The 13,509-nt window shown below is 34.7% G+C and overlaps 1 protein-coding gene across 5 annotated transcripts in view; it reads left to right on the top strand.

The window, feature by feature from the left end:
* The window catches only part of VPS13C (vacuolar protein sorting 13 homolog C), a 197,697-nt gene that overhangs the window by 80,710 nt on the left and 103,478 nt on the right, over window positions 1–13,509 (top strand). For all 5 annotated transcript variants that reach the window (XR_015252691.1, XR_015252690.1, XR_015252692.1 and 2 more), the window contains 8 exons: window positions 2,267–2,420; window positions 4,500–4,579; window positions 5,991–6,050; window positions 8,130–8,289; window positions 9,030–9,146; window positions 10,250–10,353; window positions 10,706–10,873; window positions 11,365–11,669. Coding sequence is in view for 2 of the 5 variants with exons in the window: in XM_086710843.1 (XP_086566969.1) it covers window positions 2,267–2,420; window positions 4,500–4,579; window positions 5,991–6,050; window positions 8,130–8,289; window positions 9,030–9,146; window positions 10,250–10,353; window positions 10,706–10,873; window positions 11,365–11,669 (1,148 nt within the window). In the remaining 3 variants the exon portion in view is untranslated. The remainder of the gene's footprint in view (window positions 1–2,266; window positions 2,421–4,499; window positions 4,580–5,990; window positions 6,051–8,129; window positions 8,290–9,029; window positions 9,147–10,249; window positions 10,354–10,705; window positions 10,874–11,364; window positions 11,670–13,509) is intronic.

Genomic DNA, 13,509 nt, shown 5'->3' with positions numbered 1-13,509 from the left:
TCAAGCAGTCTCCAAGTGCGGAGGCAGATGCGGAGCTTGTTTCCATGTCCCTGAGATCATGACCTTAGCCGAAATCAAGAGTCATAAGCTCAACCCACTGAGCCATCCAGAGTGCCCCCAGAGTGATCCTTTTAAAGTGAAAGATCAGGGATGCCTGGGTGGCTCAGTCACTTAACCAACCAACTTTGGCTCACGACTCATGGGTTTGAGCCCGCCTTGGGGCTCTATCTCCCTCTCTCTCTGCCCCTCCCCTGCTCATTCTCTCTTTCTCAAAAATAAATAAACATTAAAAAAAGTGAAAGATGATGTCATATCTTTGCTCACAACTGTCCCCTGGCTTCTCTATTGATTAAAGGGCTAAGTCATTCCCATGGCCTACAACACCTTGTATAGGTCACCCCATGTGACTTTAGATTCATTTTCAGTAGTTCTCTTCTGCCTTGCTTACTCTGCTCCAGCCATATTTCATTCATCCCTTCAATAAATATTCATCAATGCCATCATGAAGTGCATTGTTTAACATACTGCAGTTACAGCAGCGAATGCAAAGTTCTTGCCTTATGGAACTTACACTTGGCTTTTGTTCTTCCTTATGTATACCAGAGCACATTCTTTGTGCTTGCTGGGGTTTCTTTCTGCCTGGAACACTGTTTTTCTGTATGACTTGATTCTTTATTTCCATTAGCTATTTGCTCAAGTGCTATCTTATTGGGAAGGTCTGATCACCCAATACGAGATAGCAGCCCTGACTTTTCCCCACTCTTCCTAGGATATAAGCTCCATCGGGACAAGAACTTTGTGTGTTTGGTCACTTCAATGTCCCTAGTTGCTGGGATGGTCTCATACATGGTAGATGATGCGCAATAAGTATTTTGTTGAATATTGAATGAATGAACTGAAATTATCAACAATCAGCATCATCTAAGAAAAAATAGTGCTGTTAGAAATATTTTTCTCAATTTGATGTTTTTGTCATTCTGAAGTTTTAAATGTTGCTGTACTGAAGTATATTAAATTTTTTCTTTATATCTTAGTATTAGTGTATCTTTAGAAAATTCTCTTCTATTAACAAAAATATTTACCCACAATTTAATATGTTATTTTATGTTTTTATTGCTTTCATTAAATGATTGATTTATTTGAAATTTACTTTTGTGTAACAACTCTGCACTGAGTATCCTACTATTGTCTCTTATTGTTTCTACTCTTTAGTTGACACCCCTATTTCTTCTTAAATGTGTAATGATACCACTGCCAATAATATTAATTTTTGCTTTTATTCATCATTTATGTTGTTCTGTTATTATTGCTGCCTAACAGGTTATCCTAAAACATAGTACTTCAAGACAACTGTTTAATTTTGCTCAGAGTATTATGGGTTAGGAATTGTGGAAGGGCCCAGATTGGTAATTTTTGTGTATAGTTTTTCATGTGGTGCAGTCATATTTGTTGGAGCTACAGTGACCTGAAGTCTCAGAGGGTCTCAGAAGTGCCTCACTCATGAGGCTGGCTCTTGCCACTGGCTGGTGGCTGGGAGCTCAGGTGGGACTGTTGACTGAAATACCAACTCATAGCCTCCTGAGCATGGCAGTTTCGGGGTAGTTGAACTTTTTACATGCCAATTAGCTTCCCCTCAGTGTGCATTCCCAGGTGAAACATTTATGGGCATTTTTTTTTTTTTTTTTTTTTATCATTGGCAGTCATTAAAGTGTGGCTTCTGTAGTCTGTTGATTGAAATTCAAAGGTAGTGGACAAAGCTCTCCATCTTGGGATGGAGTACCAAAGTACTGTTATGTTTTAAAAATTGTCACATATGTGTTTTGGTTTTGATTGGCTAAATATACTGGCTGTTATATACAGAATAAATTTAAACAGTACTGTAGTAGTAAATAGCTAGACTGTCCTACTTTTTACTTTAATGGAAATGCCTTTTTTTTTTTAAATCAACAAACATGATTTTTGTTTTGAGATAGAGGTTTAAGAAAATCATATTAAGTAAGAATGCATGTATTCCTGTTTAAAAAAAGGAAATTTAAAAAGTAAATCAATAATTGATGTAAAATTTTATCATGATTTTTATATAGATGTAGTTTTATTCTGAATAATAGAATTTAAGGTATAATTTCCAATCATAGTAAACAATTTTATGGTATTAGAGAAGTATGAGCTATTGTTCTCATGATAAAATGTATGAAGAAAAATTTTGTTTTTTAAACATGATTCAGAATATTTATGATGCTTTTAATGGGTGTCCTGATTCTTTTAGGTTGTTTTGGAATTTACTAAACAACAGAAAGAAGAAGATACAATTCTAGTATTTAATGTTACTCATTTGGGAACAGAGGCTACATTGAGAACTTTTGATGTAACTGTGGTATCTTATTTAAAGAAAATCAGCTTGGATTACCATGAAATTCAAGGTAACAGCCACACAAATAGAAATAATGGTTAATAGTAAATATAGTCTCACTTTGAGTATTTGAGACACTTTTGTGTATATAATAATATTTTTAAATAAATAATAGTGGGGCGCCTGGGTGGCACAGTCGGTTAAGCGTCCGACTTCAGCCAGGTCACGATCTCGTGGTCCGTGAGTTCGAGCCCCGCGTCGGGCTCTGGGCTGATGGCTCAGAGCCTGGAGCCTGTTTCTGATTCTGTGTCTCCCTCTCTCTCTGCCCGTCCCCCGTTCATGCTCTGTCTCTCTCTGTCCCCAAAATAAATAAACATTGAAAAAAAAAAAATAATAGCTAGCACTGTTCTGAGGATTTTACAAATAATAACTCATTTAATCCTCATAACAATGTTATCTCCAATTTACATAAAAGGAAACTAAGCTGTAAATCAGTTATATAATTTAACCAAGGTCACACTGCTGGTTAGTCTCTGAACCATGTTTAAACCCTGGAAGTCTGGCCCTAGGGTCTGTATTCTTAACTACTGTGATCTACTACTGCCTCAGAGAGTCCACATAAATCTCCATTGTATAGGGAATATTCTTCCCATTTTACAAAGGAAGTTTAAATAAAGGGATTAAGTGGCTTATTCAAGACCATGCATCTTATGAATGGCAAAACCTAGAATTTATCTCTGATCTTATAACTTTAAGTTCTTGTTCTTTGTATTGAATAGTGTTTACATATCAGAAGCTCAGTAGGTTATAAGAATTAGAATGGGGCATAAAATTCATTCTTTTAGAAGCTCTTATCGTTTGTTTACTCCAGTGTACAGTTTATGTGCTCATTAATATTTGAGGAATGATTGGGTGAATCTCCATTTTATATTTGACTAGTATTTTAGCCAAATATAAAGTCCTATTTTTGTTATTTTTTAGTAGTTGAAATTAAAACACATCTCAGTTTAGAGGAAAAATGTTTTATATGTTAGTAATGTTCTGTAAACATGGTGTTAAGATGGAGTTTACTTTCTTGAGGGGGAGAATGTAAAAAATTTGCTAGGCTATTTTTTCCTTTAGGGAAGGTTATGACCTTTAAGGTGAAGGGAAAATTCTAAGATTATTCAGAAGGAGCAGGACTTACAGAACTGAAAATAATAAAAGACGGATAAAATGGTGCATAAGTCACTTCTCCTTCCACAGCTTTTTGACACACTTCCTTTGGTATATCTACCTCAGGACATAAAGGACATCTGGTAGTGTATCTGTAGTTTTTTAATTAAAAGAAATTTGGCAATTCCCTCCCTTACAACGTACTTTAATTTTCTATGTAAAATAAGCCTTCTCTCTTACCATAAACAGAGAAAAATTATTTGTTTCTTTAATATGAATGAAATATTTGCTCTTTGAATTTTATAGCTCAATAGGATATTACATATTTTTATAGTTCATTCTTACAATATAGTTGAGAAAGCTAAAGTTAAATAGCTTTTGGTAAGAGTAGAGATGAACTAGAATTCATTTCTTAATTTGTAAGCATTCTACTGCCATACAAATGCACATATATCCTTAAAAATATCTAGAGAAGTATTGATTATTTTTGAATATAGATGTAAAATCAAATAAAAATAAATATGCATGTTTTTAAGTAAGTTGGATGCTAAAGGTAAGAGAAGTATTTGGATTGGTCTATTTATACACCAGTGATATTAATATTAAATAACCATGAAAATATGTGCAGGTAGGCTTTTAAAGCTTAATAATATATTTTTTAAGAAAATGATCTAGAAAATTCCAATCTTAGGGGTGCCTGGCTGGCTCACTTGGTTAAGTGTCTGACTTTTGATTTGGGCTTAGGTCATGATTTAACGGTTTGTGAGATTGAGCTCCAAGTTGGGTTCTGTGCTGACAGCACGGTACCTATTAGGGATTCTCTCTCTCCCTCTTTCTGCGCCTCCCCCACTTGCGCTCATGTGGGGGAGTGCACTAAATAAATGAATAAATGAATAAATAAATAAATAAGTAAGTAAGTAAATAAATAAATAAAATTCCAGTCTTAAAAAGAACAGTTTATTTGAAACACTTTTCTTCTTTTTCTTTAATCTAGGATCCAAAAAGAAGCCCCTTCACTTGATTAGCTCTTCTGATAAACCTGGATTAGATCTCTTAAAAGTAGAATATATTAAGGTAAGGGCCATAGAATGTTTACATAATTATTGTGTACTCTAAATTGTCCTCTGGAAGGAAAAAGATGACAGCAGATTACTAAATTCTCTAGATGTGTGTCATAGATTTTAATCATAAGAATATCCATTTTTTCTCTTTTCATTTATACACTTTCTCTTTTACTTAAGTAGAAGAATAGGACGTAAAAAGACACCAAACTCGGGGTGCCTGGGTGGCTCAGTCAGTTAAGCGTCCGACTTCAGCTCAGGTCATGATCTCACAGTTTGTGGGTTTGAGCCCTGCCTCGGGCTCTGTGCTGACAGGAGCCTGCTTCTGATTCTGTGTCTCCCTCTCTCTCTGCCCCTTCCCCTGCCCATGCTCTGTCTCTCTCTCTGCAAAAATTAATAAACTTAAGAAAAAATTTTTTTTTAAAAAAAGAAAAAGACACCAAACTCCCTATCCCCAAAGATGGAAGCTTGGGATGAAGTAGCATGAACTTGTACCTCTTGGGGCACATTTACCTACTTAAGTTCATTGTAAATGTAGGTGACATTTGGCTGAGTATCCTATATCACAAGGGATAGAGTCAAATTTGACTGGGTTCAGAAGAAAACTACCAGGATTGGGAAGGGACTCAAAAAGATATTGTATGAGAAATGCTGAAGGAAGTAAGAGTATTTAGCTTTATTCAAGATTAGTTGATTTGTTTAATCATTTAACAAGCATTTATTGAATCCTTTGTCAGATTCCGTTAGGCACTTGGGATACAGAGACGAAAAACATGCCGTTTTCAAGGAACTTATGGACTAGTAGGCAGACAGACAAGTTAGATAACAATTAAAATATAATGTGATTGATTCTCTCCTAAAGAACATAAGACTTTGTGGCATCAGGGAGGCAGAGAAGCTAGCCTAGGCAGAAGTCTTCTCACAAGATGTAAAAATGAATTTCCTATGGATGTGCCCAAGAGACAGAACTTGAACCAATAGATAATTGTGTTGGGAGGTAGAATTTTGACTCAGTACCAAGGCCTAATTAAATCACAAGTTCTCTGAAGATTAAATTTGTAAGAAAATGAGGTTTCTTTCAATGGAGATAACCTAAAATAGTCTTCCAAAGATATAAAGGGATATATTAAGTGATGGATGGACTAGATGACCTTTAAACCTTACAACTTTCAGAATTTATAATTCTGGTCTCTAGTTGTAGTTTCCTAGAAGTACACGTTGCCATGTTTGTCATATTTGAAGAGGAGAACAAAATTGCATGATTATAATAAATAACTTGGATGTCACTTTAAAACAATGACAGTAAAATTAAATATATACAAAATTATAGTTCTGAATAAATGTAAAAAATAAACTAGAGATCATAAGTTATTTATTTACTTTGGTCTTAAATCTTTTTTCAGAGCTTCTATTCTTTTTTTTAGGCTGATAAGAATGGACCTAGTTTTCAAACTACTTTTGAAAAAACTGAACAAACCCTTAAGGTAAGAAATTTTATTAAAAGAGTATATCTTATTTGAAAACAACTTATTGTGGAAGGCTTCAGTATCCTTTGAGGAATAATGACTGGGTGGGTAATTTGATGAAATAATCAAGAGTCAGTAAAGTTATAAACCTCCTAGATACCTACCATGTTCTATGTTTGTCATTGATTATAATAGAGCTGGTGTTTTGACTTCCTGTAGCACATCCTAATTATTTCTAAAAACAGGGAATGCGATAGACAATGGAACTTTGATTTATAAAGAACCAACAAGGTTTTCAACAAATTAAACTAGATACTGTTGTTTAATGCAGACCTGAGAAAGTATGGGAAATACAAGAAGATGTTGAGTACATCTGAAGCCATACTAAGGTAGTCACATGGAGGAAGAGGAGACAATGTAGTTGTGGATTATTTAAAAAAAAATTTTTAATGTTTATTTATTTTTGAGATAGAGAGAGACACAGCATGAGCAGGGAAGGGGCAGAGTGAGAGGGAGACACAGAATCTGAAGCAGCCTCCAGGCTCTGAGCTGTCAGCACAGAGCCCGACGCGGGGCTCGAACTCACGAACTGTGAGATCATGACCTGAGCTGAAATCGGACGCTCAATCGACTGAGCCACCCAGGCGCCCCAATTGTGGATTATTTTAAAAAGAAAATCAGAGATAGGAATTTGAAGTTACACTTTTGAGAGATGGGAGAATTTGTGGAATATTGTGAACCTTCCTTTTTAAAAATTATTTATTTATTTTTAATTTAAATTCAAGTTAATGTACAGTGTTGTCATGGCTTTAGGACTAGAACCCTAGTAATTCATCTCTTGCATATGAAACCCAGTCCTCATCCCAAAAAGTGCCTTTCTTGATGCCCATCACCCATTTAACCTATCCCCTACCTGCTTCCCCTCAACAATCCTCAGTTCATTCTCTGTATTTAAGAGTCTCTGTGGTTTACCTCCCTCTGTGTTTTTATCTTACTTTTCCTACCCTTCCCCTTTGTTCATCTGTTGTCTTTATCAAATAACACATGAGTAAAATCATATATCTTTCTCTGACTTATTTTGCTTAGTATAATACCCTCTGTTTATATCCATGTTGTTGCACATGGCAAGATTTCATTCTTTTTTCATCACTGAGTAGTATTCCATTGTGTATGTATACCACATCTTCTTTATCCATTCATCAGTTGATGGACATTGGGTTCTTTCCATAATTTGACAGTTGTTGATAGTGCTGCCGTAAACATTGGGGTGCATGTGCCCCTTCGAATCAGCATTTTTGTGCCCTCTTGAACCTTCCTTTTTATAATTTTTATATCCACTTAGTGCTTTGAGGCAATAAAAGGAAATTCTTTTATATAAGCAAAGATTTTTAAAGAATTTTTAATTTGCTATTAGAAAACCACATTATTACTGAAGCAATTTTTGTTGGTATCTTAGCTTTCTGGAGTCATTGCTTTAAAAAATGTAACACTTTTTTTCCTAAAAGCTTTATGTACATTCATATATACACACACATACACATTTATACACATACACATATACACACACACATTTATACACATTCATATATATATATATTTAAATGATAGGACCATTGTGGTTTTGGAAGATAATTTAGTAATTGAGAACTTACTTAAAAATTGTACTTTTAAATCTCTGAATTTCACATTTGAAATCATTTCTCGACATAGTATTAACACATGGTGATTTTGGAGTTTCATGATCTAACTTTCAAGTTTTATATAATCAAAATAAAAAGTCCATTGAAGATCCAAAAGTCCTATACGTGATGAATATCGAGATGGCCATGACAAGCAGATTATAAGTTTCTTGTTAATTATATTTGGGAAACAGAATAATTACGTTACTCATGGGAATTCACAATGTGTGTGAGTGTAATTTACTGTCCATATATTTCCTCTCTAAGGAGTCTGAGTCGTGAATCTTTATCTCCTCTCTGTTCCTTCTAAGCTATGGAAGCAGTGATGTAAATCTAGCTAGAAGCCTTTCAGTTCCATCATGGAAATTATGGTTATAATTGGCCTGGAAAACTAACTTTCTTTTTGAAAAATTTCTAGGTGGCTTTTTCATCTTTAAATCTGTTGCTGCAAACACAAGCTCTTCTGTCTTCTATTAATTACCTGACAACCATTATCCCATCAGATGACCAAAGAAGTGATACCAAAGAAGTACAAATTTCAGCTGAAAAGCAACAAAAAAATTCAGGTGTGCAGAAAGGTATGAAAAACACTTGTTGTTAACAAGCATATTAGAATTCTAGAGGTAAATGGGAATCGTAGAGATCATCCAGTTTGGCCATTTGCATGCCATTTTCCCCACTTCTGTGCTTTTCTTCAAACAAAATCATATGTGAGTAACTGCTGTGTAAGGCAAATGTAACTAATACTGGTGCTTTAAAAAAATACCTGTTTTTCTTCTTATTTTGGTGGTAGTGGGGAATGCTGTAGGTAGATAATAGGGAAGAAGACCTGTATTTACACTGAACTTTTCCTCCCTTCTCAGTGGCTCCTGAATCAGCTCCACAAAGGGTTAGTCTTCCCTTCCCATTTTACAAATAAGGTAGTAAGACCCAGAGACTTGGGGGTAACAGTACAGGGATAGCATGTAGTTGGTTAAGAGCCCAGATTTTGAATCAGAAACAACTCAGTTCAAAATCCTGCCTCTGCTACTTAAGTTATATGACCATAGGCACATTATTTAATTTCTCTGAGTTTCAGTGTCCTTATTTATTTTATGTTTTTTTTCTTGCTTGTGCATTATGAAAGTAACATCTCAGTATGAGAAATACCAACTGTACAGAAGATGTAAAGCAAAAAGAGTATTTGAAATCTTTAAGAGCTTGAGAATTTTATAATTTTTTAAAACAGAAATATGGTTCACTTAATACAATCAAGAAACCTTAATAGAGTTTGAATTACTCGAATCCCATGTGATAGAATGCTTTGTTTTATTTTTAGTGATTGTATCCTCTAAAGACAGGGACATTATTGACTTCAGACTATTTGCTCAGTTGAATGCTTTCTGTGTCATTGTTTGTGATGAGAAGAACAATATTGCTGAAATCAAGATTCAAGGTAAAAGTTCACATACTATTAAGAATTTTTTAAAAGAGAAGCTTTTTTTTAATGGTAAAGAGTATACAAATGGAGGGCTCTGAGCTGTGAAAACTGGATAATTTTTTTATGACATAATTGAATTGTATATTTTCTTAGCTCTTTGGGATGTAGATCTTGGTTAGAATCTGACCATCAAATTGAACGACATACTGGTGTTTTGAATCTCTCGGAGTTGTCTCAGAGGTGAAAAGGGATCCTAATGTCCATGTAGAGATGCTATCAATGGGCTGGGATGTGGGTCCGGTTTTCAGGTCAAGGTCTATGAATATGCTTTATCTTGGTACAAATGCAAAAGAACCTTATGATGAAGAGAAAGCCCATCTATGAGCCCATTATGTTCTTTTAGGCAAAAGCTGCTGAAACTGATAGGACTCTGTTTTTACCAGCTCACTATGATCTGATAATGGTAAAGAATGTTTAATGAAATTCTTGAATAACTTAAAAATGAAAAAAATTAGTTTTTTTCTTTGGCCTTTCCAAGCTGACAATTACCTTTAGTCTACATTTTATTCATGAAACTTATAGCTTCCATATGAATGACTGGATATAAGATCTAAAAGATTTCCTAAAATCCCAAGATAATTTGTTTGCTCTAGGTGTAGTTTTTTTCAGAAGGTTGAAACTTCAGATAATTGATTTATAATGAATGTATTGGTTTCATTGTTTATAACACTGAAAATGTATAACATTGCAACTAACTAATTTATCAGTTGGGAGTTCAAGCATAGTTAATTAAAAAAAAAAAATCACCCCAGGGGCACCTGGGTGTCTCAGTCGGTTAAGCGACCGACTTCGGCTCAGGTCATGATCTCAGAGTTCGTGAGTTTGAGCCCCGCATCAGGCTCTGTGCTGACAGCTTAGAGCCTGGAGCCTGCTTCAGATTCTGTGTCTCCCCCACCTCTCTGCCCCTCCCATGCTTATTCTCTGTCTCTCAATAATAAATAAATGTTAAGTTTTTTTAAAAATCACCCCAAAATGAAATTATGCAATAAAAAGAAATATCTTGAGGTCTTCTTATGGTAGGTCTTTAGAAATTATAATAATATAATTTTTTTTTCCAGGCCTTGATTCTTCTCTTTGTCTTCAGTCAAGAAAACAGTCACTGTTTGCCAGACTGGAAAATATTATTGTCACAGATGTTGATCCTAAGACAGTTCATAAAAAAGTAGGTGTAGTAAATAGATAGCTAATATGTTCTGATAATTGAGTATGAGATTTTATTTTTAAATATATTTTAAGAAATGTTAATGAAATATATTTTGATACACAAATGTTTGTTTCTCTAATGATTATAAATATAAGCCTATTTATTTATTTATTTATTTATTTATTTATTGTCTCAACCGAGTTAACATACAGTGTAGTCTTGGGTTTAGGAGTAGAATCCAGTCATTCGTCACTTACATATAATACCCAGTGCTCATCCCAACAAATACCCTCCAAATATAAGCCCTTTTTTAAATGAGACTTTGTCATTACCCTCTTGAACAGAATACATTCTAATCTCTGCTTTTCAGGCTGTGTCAATAATGGGAAATGAAGTTTTTCATTTTAACTTGGATTTGTATCCTGATGCCACTGAAGGAGATTCCTATACCGACATGTCCAAAGTGGATGGTGTGGTATCGCTGAATGTTGGCTGTATTCAGATTGTTTATCTTCATAAATTCCTCATGTCATTTCTGGTAAAAGTCACTATTTATATGTTGATTTTCAACTTAGAAATACTTAAGTCTGATAGCTATGATTTCAGATCTTATAAATTTTGGATTTTAGGATGTACATTGTTTTGATTATAGATGGTATTTATATATTAAGATAGAGGTTAAAACCTCTCTTTAATAGTTGAAATCTGAGTCATTTAATTTGTCTAGAACTGGAATTATTTTTTCTAGAACATAAATTTTACTTGAAACCAAATTTTCAAGTAAAAAAATACTAAAAATATCCCCCCCCCCGCCCCCGCCCCACTCTGTTCTTCAGCCATACAACATTAGCCCTTATCAGGTGGCTCATAAATATGGATGGATGATCAGTGATTTTTTCCTAATTCTAGATAAATGAGACTCAATTGAAAGTTATGTATAGGAAATAAATAGCACAGAAATAAAGAAGATGGTGTTATTAATGATGTGCTTGTCCTCTGTTTTTCTCCTTTTATGCTTGGTGTCCACAGAACTTCCTCAACAATTTCCAGACAGCCAAAGAGGCTCTGAGTGCCGCCACTGTTCAGGCTGCAGAAAAGGCTGCCAGAAGTGTGAAAGATCTTGCCCAGAGGAGTTTTCGTGTTTCTCTCAATATTGATCTGAAAGCACCAGTTATAGTCATCCCACAGTCTTCTGTTTCCACTAATGCAGTGGTGGTAGATCTTGGGCTCATCAGAGTTCAAAACCAGTTTAGTCTGGTGTCTGGGGAAGACTATTTAAACCCTCCAGTAATTGATAGAATGGATGTGCAGCTAACAGAGCTTAAGCTTTCTAGGTATATTCTCTTTGAATAATTATGGATTGAAGTGTTATTTAATGTTTTCCATGAATTTTGTGGCCATTGAAATTCATACCCAACATGCTTCGGTTGCACAGAATACTTTACTTTTATTTACTTTTTAAAAAGGTTTTTAATATTTATTTATTTTTGAGAGAGTGAGAGAGAGACAGAGTGCAAGTGGGTGAGGGGCAGAGAGAAGGGGAGACACAGAATCCGAAGCAGGCTCCAGGTTCCGAGTGTCAGCAAAGAGCCCGATGTGGGGCTTGAACCCACAAACCGAGAGATCATGACCTGAGCTGAAGTTGGAAGCTCAGTTGACTGAGCCACCCAGGCGCCCCCAGAATACTTTAATTTTTAATCAACTTTTTATTTTGAAAAATTCCACAGTTACAGAAAAATTCCAAAAATATTACCATGATGATACCAATATTATCCTTTACCTGGGTTTACCAGTTGTTTACATTTGCTTTAACTATGTATGTCTGCATATTATTATTTAAAACATGTTTAAAAAATTTGTTTAATGTTTATTTTTGAGAGAGTGGGAGAGGGGGAGAGAGAGAGAGAGAGAGAGGGAGAGAGAGAGAGATGGACAGACAGAGTGCAAGTGGGGGAGGGGCAGAGAGAGAGGGAGACACAGAATCTGAAGCTGACAGCTCTGAGCTGTTAGCACAGAACTTGATGTGGGACTTTAACCCATGAACCATGAAATCATGACTTGAGCCAAAGTCTGCCGCTTAGCAGACTGAGCCACCCAGGCGCCCCTAAAACCTCTTTTTAATTTAATTTTTAAGTTGAGATAAAATTGACATATTGTCTTGCTTTCAGATATGTAACATGATTCATTATTTGTGTATATTGTGAAATGATCATCACAATAAGTCTAACGTTTGTCACCACACAGACTTACAATTTTTTTTCTTGTGATGACAGCTTTTAAGATCTACTTTCTTAACCACTTTCAAATATACAATACAGTATTTTTAACTAGTCACCTTGCTATACATTACATTCCCAGGACTTACTTACTTTATAATGGGAAGTTAAAACATTTTTTGCTGAATCATGAGTATAGAATTTGCTCTTAACCCCTTGCTCTAAATGCTTTAGTATGTGTCCCCTAAGAACAAGGACACACATCCTTTTACATAATGCAGTTTTCAAATTCTGGAAATTTAACACGGATACAGCAATAACATCTAATATGGAGTCAGTATTCAAATTTTACTAGTTGTTCCAATAATGTCCATTATAGTAATTTTTCCCCCCGATCAAGGGTCACATATGGATGGCATTTAATTGTATCCTGTACTACTGAGGGGGATTTCTATATTACTAGTACTTACTTGTTCTGGAATAGTTCTTTAGTCTTTCTTAGTGTTTCATGATGAGACAGTTTTGAAGAGTACAATCTAGTTGTTTCATGGAATGTCTTTTAATTTGGTTTTGTCTGAGTGATTCTTCATGATTTAATTGAACTTATGTATTTTTGGCAAAATACTGCATACATAATGATGTATCTGTAGAGCTCCCACCAGATGACCCATGAAAATCTATATATAATACATTTTAAAATAATTTCTACCCTATCCAAGGAGATTTAATTACCTTAATAAAAAAGGAAAATTACAAGGCAAGTCCAGAAAATAATCCTGGAGAAGAGCTTTATCAAACTCTTCAGAAAATGCTAATTGTTCATCTTGCCATTTTTTTTCTTTAATCTCTGTATCAGTGCATATATTAGTCTTTGTACAACTATATTTGATGACTACTCCATGTATTCAACATTATGAATGTCTTTTTAAAATTTAATCCATGTGTGACCTGATGTTTG

Source organism: Puma concolor, chromosome B3 (genome assembly GCF_028749965.1).
Source record: "Puma concolor isolate L17-30 chromosome B3, mPumCon1.1.hap2, whole genome shotgun sequence".
NCBI lineage: Eukaryota > Metazoa > Chordata > Mammalia > Carnivora > Felidae > Puma > Puma concolor.
Note: the sequence above shows the minus strand (reverse complement) of the source record. Positions and strands in the feature narration are given on the sequence as shown.